General features: G+C 44.4%; 1 protein-coding gene across 6 annotated transcripts in view; it reads left to right on the top strand.

Annotated features, from left to right (window-relative positions):
- LOC132391682 (probable JmjC domain-containing histone demethylation protein 2C) overlaps positions 1-22,325 on the top strand; it is a 107,259-nt gene that overhangs the window by 37,955 nt on the left and 46,979 nt on the right. For 3 of the 6 annotated variants that reach the window (XM_059965207.1, XM_059965223.1, XM_059965215.1), the window contains 6 exons: positions 2,428-2,554; positions 3,446-3,577; positions 9,336-9,462; positions 15,323-16,599; positions 19,135-19,283; positions 19,580-21,342. In XM_059965207.1, the coding sequence (XP_059821190.1) occupies positions 2,428-2,554; positions 3,446-3,577; positions 9,336-9,462; positions 15,323-16,599; positions 19,135-19,283; positions 19,580-21,342 (3,575 nt within the window). Of the gene's footprint in view, positions 1-509; positions 837-2,427; positions 2,555-3,445; positions 3,578-9,335; positions 9,463-15,322; positions 16,600-19,134; positions 19,284-19,579; positions 21,343-22,325 lie in introns of those variants that run through there. The other 3 variants (XM_059965197.1, XM_059965188.1, XM_059965232.1) reach the window with 3 other exon arrangements.

The following is a 22,325-nucleotide window of genomic DNA, read 5'->3' on the forward strand; positions in this document are numbered from 1 at the left end:
AGAGACTCTTAGACAGGCACATGGATGATAGAAAAACGGAGGGCTATATAGGAGGGAAGAGTTAAATAGATCTCGAAGTAGGTTAATAGGTTGGCACAACATTGTAGGACGCAGTTTTCTGTTCTATATTCTAAAAACCCCACCTGCAAGGAAACATTGAGCGGATAGATGATCGCAGATAGAAATGATCTCTCATTTAGTTTATTCTGACTGAGATTTGCATCTACAGGCTTCCAGCTAACCCCTATCAAAGGCCTCTGAGTTCTCTAATTACCCCTCTACTCCAGGGCTCTTGCAAGGTACCATTGCCTCTCATGCTGAGATCAGCAACTTAAGCAGAGTCTGGGATCAAACCTGTGACATTGGTTAGTTTCCTCGCCTGCTGAGCAACCACGGAGGAAATGTGAGGGGGAATTGCAACTAACCTTTTGCCAAGAACAATCCCACATTTTTTTTTTAAAGTGTCCAAATCACCCCTTCTATACTAACTGAAAATGCTGGTAAATGGCCAGTTCTTGCAGTCACAGTATTGGGAATGCCCAAAATGACCTTAAAAGTCTCATGAGTTGGAAAAAACAACAACCTCCTGTCCACTGAAGCCCTGCGCCTGAAAGAGATGGGATGGACTGTTGCTTGCGCCAGAATCTGAAAAGTTGCCAAGGCAATTGGGCTTTGGGCCTACAATTTCCTGAGTGTTGGCCACAGGCTCAGAACGACTGCCCTCTCTTGCCCCTTGGAATCAAAACCTTTCTAGACAAATGCTGCAAGCTGCAGAGAGAGTGGAGACGGCTTGAGAAGGCTTTTCTTTGTTTGAGTGAGAACGACGCGATGCCGAGGTAGGAATGTAAAAAGTCCAGCGCTTATAGAGGATTTCTTTTTTTTTAAATACACTTTCACAAGTTTAGTCAGAATTATGATTGGGAGCCCTGGCACGCATACTCTCTGTCTGTCCCTCTCAGTTCCCAATGCTGCCCCCTCCCCACCTTGTCCTTTCTTTCTGTTTTCCTATTGGGATTTTTCATGTTTTTTTTCACTATCTCCCACTAATGAACAAGAATTGACGGTGGTGGCTAACAATGATTAAACGGGGCCTTTGATAACCACTGGAAATGATAGTATATTTCTACCTCCACTGCATTCTCTTAACCCCTGTCAAGAGTAATATTGTGAGTTAGTGACACAAGGAGAAAATAGGCCATCCTAGGTGGGACATTGGAAATCCCACTAAAAGCTATCAGGGAGATAGAGGGACATTTGATTGAACTTGTGAACGCTAGCTTTGATGATTACTGTCTAACTTGGCAAAGACTTGCATAAGCTGCAGTTCTCAATACAACCTTACAACAAATTCCCCGTTCTAAAAATATATTTGACACTGCAGCATCTTGAAATGTTTGTTTTCCTCCAGGGAACTTTCCATTCCTGTGGGGAAGCAGCTCTGTGTGAGCGTTAAACTCCCTCAGCAACACCCAGTGGAAAGATTGGGGATAGAAATAGAATAGGACATACATTGGATTCAGGATAATTCTACTGGCTTTGGGTGTCACTGCCAAAGGCAATGTTGTTGCCAATTCCTGATTGTCCTTGAACTAAAATGGAGTAATGTTGGGATTATTCTACAAATGGGGCAGTGTCCACAAAGAGATGAGCAATTATTGTTCTGGGCCAAAGGCCTTATCTCAACACTTGGAGTAGACAGTTAAAAGTCAGTCAGGATCAGAATCAGGTTTAATATCACTGGCATATGTCGTGAGATTTGTTAACTTTGCATCAGCAGTACAGTGCAATACATAATTGAGGAAAAACTGAATTACAGTAGGCATGTATGTATATTAAATGGTTAAGTTAAAATTAGTAGTGCAAAAACAGAATTTTTTTTAAAAAAAGTTGTTGAGGTAGTTATTATTGTCCATTCAGAAATTGGACAGCAGAGGGGAAGAAGCTGTTTCTGAATCATTGAGGCTTCTGTACCTCCTTCCTGATTGGAGCAATGAGAACAGGGTATGTCCTGGGTGGTGGGGGATTCTTAACGATGGATGCCGCCTTTTTTTTTAGGCAAAGACTGCCAGATCAGCTGAATTCCTCCAAAACCTTTGTGCGTTGCTTCAGATTTCCTGTATCTGTAATTCTTGTGTCTGTGTTCAGTAATAAAATGACTTATTGCCGTACCCCACACTAACTGGAGGTTGCTTTGTTTGTATTACCTTCCTCTCATCTGCTGCTTTTTATTTTTGCTTAGATAGAGGGTGAGATTGTGGCCTGAAAATGTCAGCCAATTACTTGATCCCGAAGTGCATGACAGGTAGACCACCTTGCGGACACACCGGACAGCCGGTAGCCCTGCTTTGTTTTGGCTCATCTCAGTCCGTCGGAGGGAAGCCCAGTCTTCCAGGGCTGTCGTCAACATTGTGCCTCGTCTCTCCGCAGGTCGACACTGCTGCAGCTGGAGGTGGAACCTTGCGGAGTCGGACGGGCGGTGCTAGCCGGTGGTCGCTTCGAATGCGCGGACCCTGTGCCGAGTCTCTGCAGTACAATGATCGTTGTGAATGATAAGGTGGGGGACTTCATGTCATTAGCTGTCATTCACTGGAGAAGCCCTGTCTCACCCCTGCGTTAGTTTAGCGGTTTCAAGGCCAATGTGTTGTCTTGCAGACTTCAATTCCACCTGCTCTATAACTTTATGAACATTTAAAGGATTCCACCAGCCCTTAATGAAAAATAGATTTCTCCCTAGTGTCCAAGGCTATGGTTTACCAATACATACATCTTAACAGTTGAAGAAGGCTTGCTGTACACAAGCTGACTGCCATGTCTTAAAGTCAAAGTCAAGTTTATTGTCAGATGCACAAGTACTTGTGTACACAAGCACTGAAAACCTTAGCTTGTAGCAGCATCATGGCACACAGTATTAGATACACAGCATTCACATGGAAAAAAACATAACTTGTATAAGAAAAACAAATTAGAACAAAAAAAAAATCCACTGTAGTGCAAAGTGGTCATAGTGGTGCTATAATGAGGTGGTGATTAGAATTGTGTAGATCCACCAACCAAATGATTTTCACATAAATGATTGCACTTGGGTGACCCCATGACAGGAAAAAATAAGTACTACATTAGGTTAGACATCCTGAGCTCATGAAAGGAGCTTTTGAGGTACACTTCTTGTATCTTATCGAGTGGGGCGGTGGGGGGGGGGGGGGAGAAAGACATTTTACAAAGGGACTCTGGCAGTGTAGATTTGAAACTCTGTCAATGCCCTGGATGAGCGATCGCCTGTGATCAGCACTAACACATGCGTTCTGGTGCATGGGGCAGAAAGGAATGAGTCAGTGAGATGTGAGGAAGCTCCTGGGGAACACAGACACCAGCACAGACCTATGGGATTTATCTGCAACTGCAATAAAAGGAAAATACACACTGGAGCCGCTCTCCTTGTGTTTAGATCCCGGATGCTCGGAGTGTGGAACCTGCGCTGATTCAGGGGAGTGTGCTTGGAGACGAAGACCCGTCACCGTGTGACGGGTGCAGCACCTACGGGACAACTTCGCATCGAAGAAGTCAAGGCGACAGCCATGTGAGTGTGTCTGACCATTTGTCCTTTTGTAGCATCGTCTCCTTAAACTTTGGACCTTTCTCTCCAGAGGGAAAAGATCTAAAGGGGACTTCATGCAAATTTTTCACATGCAGGGTGGTGGGGTATGTGAAATTTCACTGCCGGAGGAAGTGGTTGAGATGAGTACATTTAGAATTAAGTTTAATATCACTGGTGTGTATCGTGAAATTTGTTGTCTTTGCGGCAGCAGGGTATTGTAATACATAATAATAAAGACCGTAAATTACAGTGTATATGTTGCAATAAGTATATATAAGCATTCTTTGTCCTAAATCAATAGAGTTCCAGATCTTCTACTTGGCACCAGTCAGTGTGGCTTCGGATGGGGCAGGTCTTGTTCTTACTAATTTGATCGAGCTTTTGAAGAGATGATTGTTGAAGGTAGATCTGTGGATGTCGTCCACATGGTTTTTAGTGATGTGTTTGTCAACGTCCCTCATGGGAGGTTCAAACAAGTGTAACCTGACTGGGGTCCACGGTGAATTAGCCGTTCAGATTCAGAATTGCTTTCTCCACAGAAACCGGGGCATAGTCATCAATGGAGCTTATTCCGGCTGCTGGTCTGTAACTAGTGGTGTTTCACAGGGATCCTTACTAGGACTAGGATCTCTGATGTTTCTGCTATATGTAAATGACACAAATCAGCAGATGTCATGAAATTTGTTGCTTTGCACCAGCAGTACAACGTTATAGTGTGTGTGTGTGTGTGTGTGTGTGTGCGTTTTATCATGGGTTCAATGTCCGCTCAGAAATCAGATGGTAGAGGGGAAGAAGCTGTTCCTCAGTCATTGAGTGTGTGTCTTCAGGCTCCTGTACAACCTTCCTAAAGGTAGCAATTACACCATTAAAAGACATTTAGACAAGTACATGGATAGAAAAGGTTCAGAGAGCTATCAGCCCAACACAGGAAATGGAACTAGCTTTGTCAGATATTTTAGTCAGTATAAATGGGTTAGGCCAAAAGGACTGTTTTTCTGCTATAACACCATGCCTCTACTAGGAAAGGTGCGGTAAATGTGCTAAGTGTCTAAATCAAAAGGGTTAGATACAATGCGCTTGTGTGAAAGAACTGGTACATCTCATCGAAGAATGTGTGACTCAAACTTCCAAGTGAAGGGGTGCGAACGAGTGACAAATTGTGTAATCCTGAGTTTATTAGGTGCAGGGCAGTATTTAGCGCTTGCATACTTTAAAGATTAGCTTCGTCGTTTGTGTCAACGGCTGACCAAACCCCAGATATGTGCTGAGGGCTGCCCACAAGTGTCACCTTGCTTCCGGCATTAACGTATCTTGTCTGTGCACAAATGAATTGATTACACTTCATCGATTTTTTTTTTTCTCTCTTTGCCAATTGGGAATTATTCATACAGGTTGAATAAATATTAATAAGGAATACTGATTTTTTTTTTGTTTGTTCAGGCATTCAATTGCCTAAATTAGTAAGACCTGGGTGGCACTACAGAGTAGTCTCGGTTTGCTTAAGCAAGAAAGGATACATTTGCCTTGGAGGGAGAGTGGAAAAGGCTTGCAAAACTGATTCCAAGATATAAGATTGCATGATGGAAGCCTAATTGGACCAAATACATAATTCTCTAGAGTTCAGAAGAATAAGAGTTGATCTCATTCAATTTTACAGTGCTTAACAAGCAGGATGTTTTTCCTGAAAGAGTGTAGACTTGGAATTATTATCACACACAAAAGAAAAAGTGGACTATCTAGGATGGGGATGAGAGTTTTTTTTTGCCCACTGCAGGGCAAATCTCGGGAATTCTTCACTCCAAAGGTCTGTGGGGTTTCAGACACTGTCCATTCAAACATCACATTGGTAAATCTTGGGTATTGAGGGAATCGAGGAATATGGAGACAATGCAGGAAAATGGAGCTGAGGAAGATAATCAGCCCTGATCCTGATGAGTGCTAGAGCAGGCTCAAAGTGCCAAATGGCCATGAGATCATAGGGTATAGGAGCAGAATTATGCCTTCCGGCCCATCAAGTCTGTTCCACCATTCAATCATGGCTGATATATTTTCCCTCTCAACCCTATTCTCCTGCCTTCTCCCTGTTATGTAATCTTTGATGCCCTTGCTAATCAAGAGCCTATCAAACTCCATTTCAAATAAACCCAATGACTTGGCCTCCACTGCCATCTGGTAGAGAATGAAATCCACAGATTCATTCTGGCTGAAGAGTTTCTTCTTCATCTCTGTTCTAAAGGGACATCCTTCTATTCTGAGGCTGTGGCCTCTTTGGACTCTCCATCTATTGGAAACATATTCGGAAAGTCCACTCTATCCAGGCATTTCAATATTCGAACGGTTTTAATGAGATTCCCCCCACCCCATACTTCTAAACTCCAGTGAGTACAGGTTTAGAGCCATCAAATGCTCCTCATACATTAACCCTTCCGTTCTCAGAATCATTCTTGTAAATGTCCTCTGGATCCTCTCCAATTCCAGCACACCTTTTTATAGATATGACCTCCTATCTTATTACTTTGTTCTTATTTTCTTAATTATCTCTCAAATGTCTCAATAGTCAAATGCAATTTTCAAAGACAGGGGTTCCCAGTCTTTTTTTGTGCCATGGACCAATACTTTTAAGCAAGGGGACCGTGGACCCCAGGTACGATACCTCTGTTCTAAAGTAGTAGTTTTGTGGGATTCGGATTTGACACATTGAGCCCCTCTCAGATCTTTGGTGTTGCTGCTCAATTTTGCCTGAAGCCAATAAGTACTTACTCATTCAGCATTTGCACACTCCCCCTGTTAATATCACAGCATCTGTTTAGTGTAACTGGCCCAAAGTCCATGGCATTCTCCTTCCAAAGGCATCTATTTCATCTGCAGTTATGTGAGGGCGTAAGTACCAAGGGTGAAGTTGTTTTCACATCAGTCACCTCTCCTTATCTTGCATTTTCTTCTGCTTCTCCAATCACCCATAATCTCTGACATCCAATTCCAGTCTGTGTGCTGTCTGAATCTATGTACTCGAGATGCTGCTGCAAGCAAGGTCCTTATTGTACCTGTAGCTCATTTGTGCACGTGACAAAAGTGTGACCTGACGTCGGGATTCAATTGCATTTATTTTTCACACATACAGTGCTGTGCAACAGTCTTCGGCACATTTCTGTAGCTAGGGTGCCTAAGACTTTTGCACACTACGGTATTTGTTGGTGTGGAGTGGAGAGCAAGTTTGTAGATCTGGCAAGAGCAAAGGATGTTGGAAATGGCGAGGGTGGAGTGCCTTGGGGGAAGTGTGAGAAAAGTAGCAGAGGAGGAATGCCAGGGGTGGGGTGTGGTGTGGGAGATTGATTTATTGATTATTACAGAGTGTCTCTTTGGTGCCTCTTGCTCTCTCCCCTCTCCCCCTTTTCCAAACCATAATTCCCCTCTCTCTGCCTCCTTCCCACCCTCAGAATTTGTTTTTTTTTGGGGGGGGGGTAGCAATACAGTGCAATACATAAAATTACTAAAGTACTGTATGTCAAAAGATTCAGTGAAATGCACCGTTTGCATTAACAACCAACATAACCAAAGGATGTGCTGGGGCACACATTCCGGTGCCAACATAACATTTCCACAGTGTTCAGCGGAACCACACTAGACACCCACCAGAACTAGTGCAACAACAAGAAAACGAGTCTCTTTGCTCCTTCCCTTCCTCTCATACACAGACAGTTCTCCAACCCGAGGAGTGGACTTTCAGACTCACTGACTTTGGTCTTCAACCTCCGAGTTTTGATCCTCAGACTCTACCTCAGGACTCATGAATGACAGAAGCCTGAACTCTGGGCCTCCAACTCCAGACTCACCAGTGACAGGACCCTGCACTCTGGGCCTTGAACTCCTGTCTTCTTGTCTCACTGACCTGGGGGGGGGGGGGGGGTCACTGACCCTCAGGTCTCCTGCCTGCAAGAATCTCTGATCCTGGGACATGGGGTTGGGGAGGAGGAGGGGCATGGCTCGCTGACCGAGGGGTTGGCCACCAGCCCACATCCTTGCTGGTCATCGCCCACAGTTCTTGTGGGCTTGGCATCCATTCACACATATCCTTGGTTTGCATGTCCACTTGGCTGGCCTTTGAACTTGGAACATTACATTGAACATCTAGAACATGAAGGCCTAGATTCCAGTTTTACCTCTAACTCCCCCACGTTCCTGCCCCTAAACCTAACCTGACCAATGTCCTCTCTCTGAGCACCACCCCCCCAAAAAAAAAATCCCTACGAACCTTAAAAAAAAAGACTAAGCTTGAGCCATGGTCTCAACAGAGCCACATCTTGACTGGATGCCTCCAGACTTGATCTCCAGGTCATATCTGATTTTTCTCATTGATGGCCTTCCCTCCACGTCCTGGGGCTCTGAACTTCACCTCCTCCAAATCCATTCAGCGTCCTTATTTCTCGTCCTCTGCCCCACCTCCACGTGCCACGACACACATCAGCGTTATATCTACGGTACTGTGCGGAAGTCTTAGGCACACGTGTATAGCTAGGGTCCCTAAGATGTTTGCACAGTGCTGTATTTATCAATGTGGATCAGAGAGCGAGTTTGTGAATTTGGCGGGAGTGAAGCATGTTGGGATCGTGACGTTGGAGTGCTGCGGGGGGGGGTGGTGGTTGTGTGGGGCAGGTGGCAGAGAAAGAGTGCTGGGGCAGAGAAGGGGTGTGCAGGTGCAGACACACCCAGCCTTGAGACATTAGTCAAGGTTATTTGATTCCTAATAATTGGTTTATTGATCATCATGGAACGTCTCTCTGGTGCTTTGCGCTCTCTCCGCTCTCCCTTCACCTTTTCCCAACCACGATTCCCCTTCCCACTTTCAGTCCGCAATAAGAGACCCATTCAGAATTAGGCTTATCATCACTCATATAGATCATGAAATTTGTTTTTTTTTTGCGGCAGCAGTACAGTGCAATACATAAAATTACTACAGGACTGCAACATTCTTAGGAACCTTAGCCATATACATGTGTCTAAGACTTTTGCACAGTAGTGTAGCTGTTGGTTATTAAAAGGGTAAGTTAATTTAATGTCACTCTCACTTGGCAATACAGTTTCTTTGTTCCTCACTCCCGTACCTTGTATTCTTTTTCTCCTCTCATTTCTGCCCCAATTCTTCTCATTTTTTTTGGTCTTCCCCTTTTATTCCCATTACTGTAGAAACCAAACTGAAACACTGGGGCTGCCTTCCTGGAGTGCACAACCAACCTTGTCAGTTGTTTCCATAGCGACTTGTTGGGTGTGGTTGCGAATCCTGGAGTTTCTTGCCCTCTTGTTTTTCCTTGGAAATAAGGCATTATCACAAGTGGTTAGGAATACTGTAATGAGGATCTTTGTTTTATTATATTGTGGGTTTTTTTTAAATATCTACTAAGCATTTCTATTGTTGGATCCCAGGAGCAGAGGTCAAGAGGCAGTTCAATATTGAAACTCATTAGTTGAAATTGTTTCTCATGGTAGATAGGTCAGTAGCCATCAATTCTGAAAAGATATAGAGGCAGCACAGTAAATAGTGATCGGAAATAAAATATTGTCCAAATGAATTGTGGAAGCAGATTAGATAGTATTGAAAAGGTCATTGCATAAATTTTGGAAGCAAAGTAATTCACTGAAGGTAATTGGCCAGCTATATACGCCACAAAATATGGATGGGACTTAGCAGGTTGAAAGGCATTTTGTGCTGTATCTGACATGACACTCTATTCTGTACTTTCAGAGACAGTTCTCAAGTCCGCCCATGAACTGCCACTCCTCGTTTCCAAGGCAAACAGCAGAGCAGCGCCACAGCAACAATAATGGGAGGGGGAGTCCCTCTGAGTCATCGTCAAGCCACAGCAGAGAGGGTACGGCCATAGAAATTACGCTTGAAGAAAAATCTTTGTTGAATCAAGGGGACTGAACGATGTAGTCCAGATGTGTGAGAATCCAAGTTGAGCCTGTAACACTGATACAGAGGTGATGTGAATCTGGCTGTCGGTGGGCAAGGAGCGTAGTGCCAAGCCAGGCTGATTCGGCATTGAGCTAGCACCCTCCTCCCTGCACATTATATGTACATGGGAATACAACAGAAGCAAAGCTGAGGGAACTTTGCTCTGTATACGCTGGTATTAGTTAATTGTTGCAAGGTGTTAGATTGAAAGTTAAGCTATAACGTTAGAGGATGCTAGAAATCTTGAGGGTCAAAGTAAGGTGATGGTATTACTATTAGTCCAGTGAAAGGTTCAAATTTAACCATAATAACTAGGAAAATTAAAAATGAGTTACTTATTTAATTAATATTTAAATTAATAATATTCAAAATTACAAAATTAAAATATCCTGGCTTCTTCTCTCATTCTCTCCAGTCCTGACGTAGGGGCTCAGCCCGAAATGTTAACTGTTTATTCCCCTCTGTAGATGCTGTCTGACTGTTAAGTTCCCCCAGCACTGCGTGTGTGTGTGTGTGTGTGTGTGTTATTGTGGGTTTCCGGCATCTGCAGAATCTCTTGTGTTTATGATTAACTAAAACCGGTCCGTTAACAGGGAGAACAAGAAGACAAAATCAAATGCTTGTGAAAACCCGCCCCTACTTCACCAGTGCCTTTCAGGGGACAAAATCAGCTGCCTTGATCCAACCTGGTCACCAGTGCACGATAGACCAGTAGTCAAGATTGCAGATTCCTAATTACCTCCTCAGGCACCGAGTTCAGATTTAGACAGTAGATGGCTAGCAAAGATTCCAGCGTGTCATGAATGGATTGGAAAATATATTAAGGGTTGTGTTGAATCAGTGTTGGGATATAATGTGTTGCTTGATCATGCATTGGACATGTGTATTCCATTATGTATGTACAGAATTATTAAACTTGACAGTCCAGGAACTCCCTTCATTGTGTCCCATCTGCTTCAGAGTCATAGAAATTTACAACACTGAACCGGGCCCTTCGGCCCATCTTGTCCATGCCGAACTAGTTAAACTGCCTACTCCCATCAACCTGAACCGGAACCATAGCCCTCTATACCCCTACCATCCATGTACCTATCCAAACTCCTCTTAAATGTTGAGTTCAAGCTCGCATGCACTCCTTGCACAAGCAGTTTGTTCCTTGCTCTCACGACCCTCTGACTGAAGAAATTTCCCCTCATGTTCCCCTTGAACTTTTTACCTTTCACCCTTAACCCATGACCTCTCATTGTAGTCCCTTTGACAAGGTCCCTCATGGGAGGCTCATACAGAAGTTTAACTGATCAGCATATAGGAGGGAGATTGAAAATCTGGCTGAGTAGTGCCATAACAACAATCTCTCATTCATTGTCAGTAAGATGAAGAAGTGGATTATGGATATCAGGTTGAGGAAACCAAAAGTCCATGAGCCAGTCCTCATCAGGGGATCAGAGATGGAGAGGGTCAGCAAATTTAAATCCTTAGCGAGGATTTCCGAAGACCTGTCCTGGGTTCAGCACGTAAGTGCTGTTACAAAGAAAGCACTTAGAAGTTTGAAAAGCAGCACCTGCAGATTTCCTCGTGTTTATGATTGGACTTGGAAGTCTGTGAAGATTTGGCATATCATCTAAAACATTGTCAAACTTCTATAGATGTACGGTAGAGCATTAGTGCCTGGTGTGGAAACACCAATGCCCTTGATCGGAAAAGCATTACAAAAAGTAGTGGATACGGCTCAGTCCATCATAGGTAAAGACCTCCCCACCATTGAGCACCTCTAGAGTGGTGTTACAGGAAAGTAGAAACCCCCATCACCCAAGCTTCCTTCTCGCTGTAGCCGTCAGGAATAAGATACTGGAGGCTTGGGAATCACACCACCAGGTTCAGGAGCAGTTATTTCTCCTCAACCATCAGGCTCTTGAACCAGAGGGGATAATTTCACTCACCCTAACACTGATATATTCCCACACCCTTTGTGCTCTCTTTCAGGCAACCTTTGGACTCATTTTCAAGGACCCTGTTTTCAACAGTTACTGTTCGTTTATTTTGTATTTGCAGTTTGCTGATTTTTGCAAATGGGTTGTTTGTCCACCTTGTGAACGGTTTTTCATTTACTCTATGGTGTTTCTTGGTAGCTACTGTGGATGCCCACAAGAAAATGAATCTCAGGATTGTATATAGTGACATATACATTGATAATAAATTTATTTTGAACTTTGAATATAGACGTATTGCAGGAATAGGCAGAAAAATGGCAGATGGAGTTTAACCTGGGCCAATGTGAAATGCTGCATTTTGGGAGATCAACTGTAAAGGAACAGTACACTGTTAATAGCAAGATCCTTTGCAGTGTTGATGTGCAGAGGGATCTTGGAGTTCAAGTTCATAGCTCCCTGAAAATAGCCATCTAGGTTGATAGGGTGGTAAAGAAGGCATATGGCCTTTATTGAGGATCTGTGTTCAAGAGTTGGGAAGGTGTGTGGCAGCTTGATAAAACTCCAATTAGCCCACACCTGGAATGCAGACCTGATCATCCCCTTATCGGAAGGATGTCTCAGATTTGAAAAGGCTGCAGAAGGTAGCATAGCGGTTAGCACAACACTTTACAATATAGGCAACCTGGGTTTAATTCCCTCCGCTGCCTGTTTGAGCGTTGTCCCCATGACGTCATGGGTTTGCTCCGAGTGCTCTGGTTTCCTCCCACAGTCCAAAGTCATATCAATTGTTCACTGTAAATTGTCCTGTGGTTAGGTAGGATTAGATTGGGGGATTGCTGGGAGTATGACTTGATTGGTTGGAAGGGCCTATTCTGCACTGTTTTTTTTCAAGTTCTGCTAGAATTCTGTCTGGATTACAAGGGGGTGGAAAAACAGGTTATTTTGTCTGCAGAAGGGAGATGTCACCAAGGATTATGAGAGGATTATGACAGCTGATACGTTTTCTGAGGGTTAACACCAGAGGGCATGCATTTTAGGTGAAGGGGATAAGTTCAAAGGCAAGCTTTTTACACATGTACCTGTAGTGCTTTGCCTTGGGTGGTAATAAATACAATAGGAGTGTTCAAGAGGCTCTTGGGTAAGAACATGTATGGAGGAACATGAACATTGTATAGGCACACTGAATTAATTAGATCCTGCCTACCTGTTGAGTTCCTCCAGTATGTCATATAACATACCAAGAGATTCTGCAGATGCTGGCAATCTCGAACAATGCAAATGAGTTACTGCAGGAACTCAGCAGGTCAGGCAGCATTTGTAAATGGGAATAAACAGTCAATGATTTGGGCTAAAACTTCCTGCATTTTAAGTGTGTTGCTCAGGATTTCTAGCATTCGAAGGTTAGCGCTACACTATTACAGTTTGGGGCATCGGAGACTGGAGTACAATTCCAGTGTCCTCTATACATCCTCCCCAGGAATGCATGCGTATCCTTGCCCAGTTCGAAGACGTACTGGGTAGGTTAACCGGTCATTGTAGATTGTCCTGTAATAAGGATAGTATTAAATCAGGTTTGTTGGGAGTTGTTAGGTATGTGACTTGAAGGGCCTACTCCGGACTGTATCTGTAAATCAGAGGTCCCCAACCTGGGGTCTATGGACCCGTCAGTTAATGGTAGGGGTCCATGGAATAAAAAAAAAGTTGGAAACCCCAGCTCTAAATAAATAATTAAATCTGCAGAATCTCTTGTGGCTTTAATTACTAATTTAGTTAATTCAATACAACAAAGGGCCTGTTCTTGTGTTGAACTGTAGTATACACTAATGGTAACCTCCTGTCATCCCTATATTCGAAAGTTCGAAGTAAATTTATTATCAAAGTACATATGTCACCATAGACTACCCTGAGATCCATTTTCTTTCTGGCATTCACAGTAGAACAAAGAAATACAATAGAATCAATGAAAAAAGTACACGCAAACAAAGACTGACTTCCAGTCATAGAAGTGCAGGGGACCTTGTGGATAATGCAATCTTAACACCAGATATTATTTATGCAATTCTTCTTTCTATAGATAAATATCTAATGTGTTTTCTGGGCATGTGGTCAACAAATGCAGAAATACGGACATGTGAGATAGGTGAATATCAAAGATTAGAACCTCAACAGCTGGTGAGGCAGTTGCGGGAAGGAGTGCTTTGAAAATGAGGACCTGGAAGAAGCAAGTGGAGGTATTGCTTGCTTGTGGGAGGCCAGGCTGTGGAAATATTTTTTGCACCCTAAGACAGGAACGCTAAGTTCAATGCATCATAGGCCTGGGACTTGGTGGGACTCAGTGACAGGATTTCACATGGGTCAGGGCAAGGATCCCAGGGTTTTGGCTGAGCTCTCAGAATTCCTGAATTCTGAAAACGCAAGTTCAGACCAGTCTGGACAGAGGATGATCGTACACCAGCCAGCAGAGCATTCATCCCTGACATGACCCTGTGTCATTCAGTACTAATTGGACATCGTGAACCCAAAGCTTGAGGTCAGAGCAACACTTTTTTTCAAGAGTGAAAAACAATATCAGTGATACTTAGGCCAGATTGCACCAAGTACTCGTGACATTCTGAGCTTCTCATAGTCACTCGAAAGAACTGCTCATATGTAATAGGCACAGCTGTTAATATTAAGAAAGTTAGGGAGTCACAACAAGTGGTTTGAATTAAGCTTAAGAAGCATAGTTGTTAACTAGTTTATTGTCACACATACCAAGCAACAATGAAAAGCTTTAGTTTTATATTCATTTGAGGAATTATCCAAACATATTAGTGGAAAAGGGGAGGGGGAAAAACAGAAGCACGTTTTGGAGCAGCATGGTAGCGCAGTGGTTAGTACAATGCTTTACAATACTCGTGACCCAGGTTCAATTCCCAACACTGTCTTTAAGGACTTTGTCCGTTCTCCCTGTGACCGCGTGGGTTTTCTACGGGTGCTTCAGTTTCCTTTCCACGGTCCAAAAATGAACCAGTTGGTAGGTTAATTGAATTTTGTAAATTGTCCTGTGACTAGGCTTGGATAATCAAAGACAAGACCCACCCAGCCAACACACTTTTTGTCCCACTTCGCTCCGGGAGAATGTGCAGGAGCATGAAGATTCGTACAGCCAGATTTGGGAACAGCTTCTTTCCAACTGTGATAAGACTGCTGAACAGATCCTGACTCAGATCTGGGCCGTACCTTCCAAATATCCGGACCTGACTTGCACTACCTTACTTTCCCTCTTCTATTTTCTAATTATGATTTATAATTAAAATTTTTATTATACTTACCTCGATTTGTACTTCAGGGAGCGCAAAGCGCAGATACAAATATCACTGTGATGATTGTACGCTCTGGTATCAATTGTTTGGTGACAATAAAGTAAAGTATCTAAATCGGGGGATTGCTAGGCAGCACAGCTCAATGGGCCTATTCCACTTTGTATATAAATAAATTTTTTAGGAAGTGTTACACTTGTACAGAAAATGCAGTGCTGGCAGACAAATAAAGTGCAAGAGCATACTGAGGTGTGCTCGACAGGTCAAAAGTTCTTCTATCATGTAAGAGGCCTGTTTAAGGGTCTGATAACAGCAGAATAGAAGCCACGCTTGAGCCTGGTGGGACGTGTTTGCAAGCTTTTCTAGCTTCTGCCCAGTGGGAAGGGGGAGAAAATAGAACGATCGGGGTGGGGAAAACCTGCTTTTTCAGGTCTGAGTATCCCCATTCATCTACCTGCCTATCACGAATGCAAGGCATAAGTTTGTCCCATTTTTTAAAAAAAAATTATTTTGGATTAATATTTCTCCTTCTATTTACCAGGGAACCAGCACTCTGAAGGAGCAGAGATAAAAAACCACAAAAGGAAGCTGTATCATGGAGAGGAAAATGATATAAATTTACCAAAGCTACCAAGGACAACCCATCACTTCAGTGCAAGGCTGGAAAATGGTCACTTGCAATTTCCGCAGGGCATACAACAACAGGGCAGAAAGGACACACTATTACCAGGTCATAAAGATCTCAGAGGAACAGAGGAGCTGGGACGAGTCATACATGATGGCAGTAGTCAGTCTAAAACTTCTCACCGGGAACAACAATATGGAGCAAATTTGGGTGCCCAGGAAAATCCAATCAAGCATTACCAAAATGGCAAAGGAGAACTGAAATCAAGTTGCACCACTTACGAAAAGGTATTGGTTCAGGGTTCTCTGACAGACAATGACAAAGTGGCCCTCCGTAAAAATGCAACTTGCCGCGATCATCTAGAGGATCTGGGAAGGGCACCGTTGCTATTCCCCGCTAACTCCCTCAGTAAGCCAAGCAGTGGGAACTGGAGAGACACTAATAAACTATTTATTGGAAAAGATGGTCATAAAATGGACATTCTAAAAGGCCCACTGCAATCTTCATTTGACTATCAGGCATCTCACAGTTCAAAGTTCAAATCAAAGGAATCGTTGGGCATGTTGAATCGTTCGGATTGCAATGATTTGCCTGCACATAAGGAGGGGAACGCTGCAGATGCACTTTGTAAAGTTTCAACTTGTGACAACGGTCATAAGTTTGGCTTTCGGCACCCTTCACCCAAAGCCAGCAATGCGGATGGATCAAAGAAGACCTTGGCTTTGAACAAGAGCAATCCATCTCCTTTGTACAATGGATCCGGGGTTCTGGATGCCACCTGGCATCCGTTCTACTCTGCACCTGCGTGCACTGAAATTTCAGAACCTCAACTTGTTTCTTACGTGACCACAGGCGCAGGATCAAGCACTTACTCTCCATTACATACTCATTTCCCACACTTCCTCAGTGGCGGCTTAACTGTCGGCCATCAGTCATCTCTGTCGTCGCTGCTGGCTCTCAGTCCTCACGTGGACTCCACGTACGGCAGCAGTATTGGACCTCTTGCCTCCGCTTACAGTTGTTACCATCCAAAGCATCTCCAAACCTCCAGCCAGGCCCAACTAACCGCAGCCTATGGGCACCTCGGCCTATATCCCACAATGTGGCAAAATGTGAACATCGACGTCCACTCAGGGTCAAGGTTATCGGCTGCACATCAGGGCTATGTGAATGGAGAGCCCTCCTTTAATATGGTTGGTACTGACCCTCGCACGCTAAGTCTATTAAGCAAATTTTTAACCATAAATTGTTTGAATAAGGTGAAATAAAGTTTCACTTACTTACTGCCATTACGCTGCTGGGATCTAGGGCAACAACAAAGGAACTCTATCTCTGCTGGTGTTCAGGGATTCATTCATCTTGTCAGTAACTTCGTAGTTTTCACTACTGTCAGTCATACAAGTCCCAGGTGGAGACTCAAAACTACCATCACACTCAGATGTAGAAGAATTCTTCATTGCTCTTTCCATTAACAATTTAGTTTTACCAGTCAGCCCTGAGCTAAACAATCCCCCCCCCCACCCCCACTGCCAAACCTGGAGGACCAGTGGACCACTCTTAGTCTGGCCTCTACCCTTTGACCTGTTTGGCATGGGTGACCCGACCAAAAGGCAAAGCATAAAACCAGCCAGCCAGCATAACTCCCCAGGTCACTGAGGCGGGCAAACCTCCATGACAAGGTTGTGGTCCTCTTGGAGGAAAGTTTCCGATTGAGATAAATTTTATCTCCAAAATAAGGAGTGAGGATGCCATCAAAGAGCACGTACAGAGAGCTGTCAAAGGATTTGATTGTTTCTTTGTGTTAGAATTCAGAGGAGAAACTTAGTTGTACTTTCCAGGCAAATAGATTAATGTTATTCCCACTTACCTCCTCAATATTAGAGGAAGAGTACACACTCTATAAATTGTTATTCTTATAGGCAAATGTGGCAAGCAATATGTATAAAGGAAGTTCCCACAAAGTGGAGAGGTAAATGACTGTGGTCTTGCTCTTCCGCAGGACAACACACCATACCGGTCTTCAAACAAGGCAGTGAGATCCTTTGCAACCAGTCAGATGTAGGTTAGGTTGCCCCAGATTCAATCTGTGGTCTCCACCCGGTTATATAATGTATCTCAACAAAATCTGGGGATTCTAACATACGTTACAAAGTTTAGAAAGTTAAAGGTCCAATTCCTGATTTTAAAATATCCGCAGATGTGTTTCCCTGTGTGGTTGTTGAGCGAGGCTGAGAAAGAGCTTGGTGCCAACACTGCTTTTGTTGAAAAGCCTGCACGCTTGCTTCCTCCGCGGCTGTGCTGCTGCTTGCTGCGTACCAGGTCTGTGGGCGTGTACTCAACAGGAAAGAATGAATGACCTGCGTCTCTTTTGAAAAGGGAATCCAATTTATTACCACTGACTTGCAGGACGAGGAGTTTGTTGATTTGTGGTGGTGTACAAAGACATGGAATTGCTCTAAATTACAGAAGTAACTCAATAGTGCAAAATGAAGGAATAACGAGGTAGTGATCATAAGTTCATAGACCACTCATAAATCAGGCAGTGGGGGAAAGCTGTTTTGGAATCATTGAGTGTGGGTCTTCAAGCTCCTGTACCACTTCCCCAATGGTGGTAACAGAAGAGAGCATTCCTGGATGGTGGCACCACATTTTGAAGATGTCCTCAATGGTAGGGAAGGTTTTGGTCTTGTTGGAACTGGCCATGCCTACAACCCTCTGCAGCCTCTTGCTATCATGTGCATTGAAGCCCCCTTACAATGGAACTAGGAGGAATCTTGTCAACTGTACACCTACAGAAATTTGGAAGAGTCTTTGGTGACATACCAAATCTCCTCAATCTCCTAATGAAATAGAGCTACTGGTGTACTTTCTTTTGTGATTGCATCAATGTGTTGGGCCTGGGGTAGACCCTCTGAGGTGTTGACATTCCGGAGCTTGAAGCTACTCACTCTTTCCACTGCTGACCCCCTCAATGAGCTGAGTGGTTATCCATTTTGGGTCTTTAAGATGCTGGAAGATTTTGGTAAGGTCATTAGAGATGGAGTGCGTTCATACTTGCTGATGAGAGTCACAACGCAGTTTGCCAAGCAACACATGCAAAATGCTGAAGGAACTCGGCAGGCCAGGCAGCAACTATGGAAAAGAGAGAACAGTTGACGTTCCGGGCTGAGGCCCTTCATCAGAACTGGAAAAAAGATGAGAACTCAGCGCAAGAACGGGGGGAAGGGAGAAAGGAGTACAAGGTGACAGGTGAAACTGGGAATAAGAGGAGAGGGGTGAAATAAAGAGTTTACCAGTCGAGGATAATCAAGCAATCCATTAGGAATTCGGGGAAATATGCCTTTCCCAGAGTGGTGAGAATGCAGAATCCCCTCCCTCTTGAGTGTGGTGGGACATGGCGGGACACTGAGTGTAATATAGTAGTAATTAATGGGAAGTTGGGTAACCACAGGAAGCAGGAGAGGATAAAAATGTTGATTGGACTACATTAAAATTGGGAGGAGGGATAAATGGCATTTCAGTGCAGGCAGGCAAGCAGGGCTGAAAGGCCTGTGTATTTGATGCAGATTTTTTTTTTAATGCTCCCACAGGGGAGCATAGCTTTGAAGGAGACTCTGGATACTTTCCCAGTTCTGTTAATGATGACCATCGTGTTGCCCGTACTTTTTTTTTCCCCAAAGCAAAATTTTTTGGAAAACTGATGCATATTATTCTGCTGCTTTGAACAGGGCTTTCCCAACCCGTGGCCTCGACATCAATCTCAGAGAAATGGTGCTGATGACCAAACAGAACTGGGCCAATATTCCAGCTTGTCCAACACCAAGGAGCTTGCAGCAACTTCTGGTCCGAAAGCGAATTCCACTTATGTTTACAAAGGGTATGTATGATTTTGCTCAGGAAACCACCGTTCCACTAACAATGTCTACACACTTCCCTGTTTAGGGTATGAAGTCAACAATCTTGGCAATGGCCAACCCTTAAGTTTTTCAGTCATTCGTTGGTTTGCCAAGATAACTGAACAGCCAATCAAGCACTCTAACTAATGCTCCTTGCCATTCACCAGCTTTTTAACAGTGGACTGAACTGAATTTTATAAGTTTTATTGTAACTTGTACACCATAAAGATGATATGATCAAATAAACTCACCATGAACCTCTTTCCTTTCTTTATAGAGATGCCAATGGCACCAGAATGTATGGGGATTTTTTACATTCATTTCCATATGGTTTGGGGAAAGTTGAGGTCCAAACTGCTCCATGTTCTAAAGCTGGCATCCAACCAATTCCAGAAGGACAGCTGTACAAAGAGGCTGCCTTCAAACAGGACCTGGAATGTGCCAGCCCCACTGAAGCACATAATGGCAAAAAGGACAATACAAATATAATTGCAGAGGCGACGGATGGGAAACCACTCTCGCTGGTCTTGAAGAGAGAGCAGAAGAGCAGATCTGGGGAACCTCCTTTGGCATCTTCCAATCTCGGGCCAGCTCTCGGCAGTAAAGAATGGTCTGCACCATCTTCGGGCTTCACGGTGTTGAACTGCTCTCCTGATTTTTCCAGGAAAATGGAACCTGCCGCCCAACATCAGCAGCTCATCAGTGATGAAAACCAAAGGAGCCTATCGTTGGAAGTGACCTCCTTGTACTCAGCTGTTAATGGTGCCAGTCTGCAGCATCCTCCCTTTCACAGGTCACCACGGGAAGCTGGACCAAAGGTGAAAGATCAGTACGTCCAATATCAAGAACCACTTACCCTGTTTCCAGGTAGTTCATCCGGCAACAAAAATAACTTTCGAGACTTGAGTCATGGACACTTTGCACAGAAAAGTGATGTGCCTAAGGTGTTAGCTTTACCTGTGCCCCTTGCTACATCTATGGAGGTCCACCAGCCTGGTCCTTTCCCCTTGATAATGCCAATGTCTAAGTCACCAGATGTAACTAAAATTCCAAAGGATATGGCAGACAAAGATTCCAGTGGGAATTCCAAACACAGAAGACTGGAGTCTGAGAAAGCTAATCACATTTTTGGTGTTCATAATCAATTGCCTTCTGCTCCCTGCCTTCCAGCTACCACAAAGCAAATTACATTTGTCCCACAGATGGATCTGGGTGGGAAGCGAAGTCAAGGCACATACCCCACGATTGCTTGTACTGACAATAGACATCCGGAGATAAAGGCTGAGTGCAATCCTTCAAATAAAGAACATTGTTCCAACTCACCAACCCCTGTGCCAAGCAGTCAGGGTTTGGCTGAATATAGTTGCAATTTGTCTCCCTCAAAGGGTGCGGTAAATAGCAAACGAGCTTTGGAGGTAACCAATGCCCCGGATTACTACACACCCAAAAAGTACAAGGCAGCCAGGGCAGCTACCCCTTGTCCCACAAAACCCACCAGTGAAAGCCCGACTTCTGCTCAGACTATTGATGTGAAACGGGAAGCAAATTCACCTAAAGTGCCCTCGACCAATGTCTCGCCAGTGAAGCCTGCACCTGTGCAAGATGCTTTCAGCACGAGCCTCTCTCTGCAGTCCAACCCGCACAATTACCACACAAAGCTGAAGAAGGCTTGGCTCACGCGACATTCTGAGCAGGACACCACGAGGGCCCGGCACACTGGCGATACCAGCGGGACGGATTCGGAGCCGACTGTGTCAAAAAGGCAAGGGTTGGAGCCGGCAGCCCTGCTCGGCGACTCGAGGCAGCCGGAAGAACGGGAGAGGGGCACGCCAGCCAGGGGCGGCAGTGAGAGCGAGAGCAGTGACCCGGCGGAAAGTCGACATTGGCTCAGGGCAAGGCGAGAAGCCAGGGTCAACAACCAGCACAAGTCCGGCCAAAAACTGGGGGAGAACGTGGCGAAAAATAGCAACAAGGCAAAGGAAGAGGAGGACCAGAAAGGAACCAGAAAAGCAGAGAACGAAAGTAGCAACAGGCAGAATGGTAAGCTGGCTTCTCTTCTCAATACAGAGAAAGACGTAGAAAGATGCCATTCAGCTTAGACCATAGTAGCAGAATTAGGCTGTCCATCATGGCTGACTATTATCCCTCTCAACCCCATTCTCCTGCAACCTTTGACCCCCTGACTAGTCAAGAACCTATCAAGCTCCATTTTAATTGTACACAATGACTCGACCTCAAGAGCCAGATGTGGAAGATTGCGAGAGGGGTTGACAGAATTAGATGCTAAGTGGTGGTAGAATTTGAAACTGTGGAGGATACAGTCTGAGGATGACCAGAGTTCTCACGTTTATAATGACCTTGGAGACAAGTGTCCTTAAATTTGTAATGACTCATTTGTAGTGTTCTCATATTAGTAATAACATTGTTGACCAGTGTTCCTAAGTTCATAATGACCCTCAGTTACCAGCATTCCCATTTAGACCATAAGACATAGGAGGAGAATTAGACCATTCAGCCCATCAAGTCTGCTCTGCCCCTCATTCATGGCTGATTTATTATCCCTCCTCAACCCCATTGTCCTCCCCATAACCTTTGATGTCATTTCTGATCGAGGACCTCTTATCACATGATGATGACGACGACGTTGACTCAGGCCTGAGAGGCCAGTATCGGGCATTTTCATGCCTTACAAGGCGCGGAGCGAAAGACTGCGTGGCGCGCCACTCCTCACACAGACATTTCGCAGTATTTTTCTTTATTTTACGAGGTCGAGTTGCAAGCTCAACACTCAACCCGGCACGGATGGAAAGCGTACTCGGGAACGGCCCGACTGGATTCAAACCCGGGAATCTCCGTTCCGGAGTCTGGTGCTGACATCACTGCGCCACCAGCCACTAAACGCACTGGGAAAACCTGGCCTCCGATGTAACGGCCTCCCAGTGTTCCCACGTTTGTGATTACCTCAGTGGGCAGCGGTTTCAAATTTGTAATGAAAACGATTAGCTTTATCTGTCACGTGTCCA

Source organism: Hypanus sabinus, chromosome 1 (genome assembly GCF_030144855.1).
Source record: "Hypanus sabinus isolate sHypSab1 chromosome 1, sHypSab1.hap1, whole genome shotgun sequence".
In the NCBI taxonomy this organism is placed as follows: domain Eukaryota; kingdom Metazoa; phylum Chordata; class Chondrichthyes; order Myliobatiformes; family Dasyatidae; genus Hypanus; species Hypanus sabinus.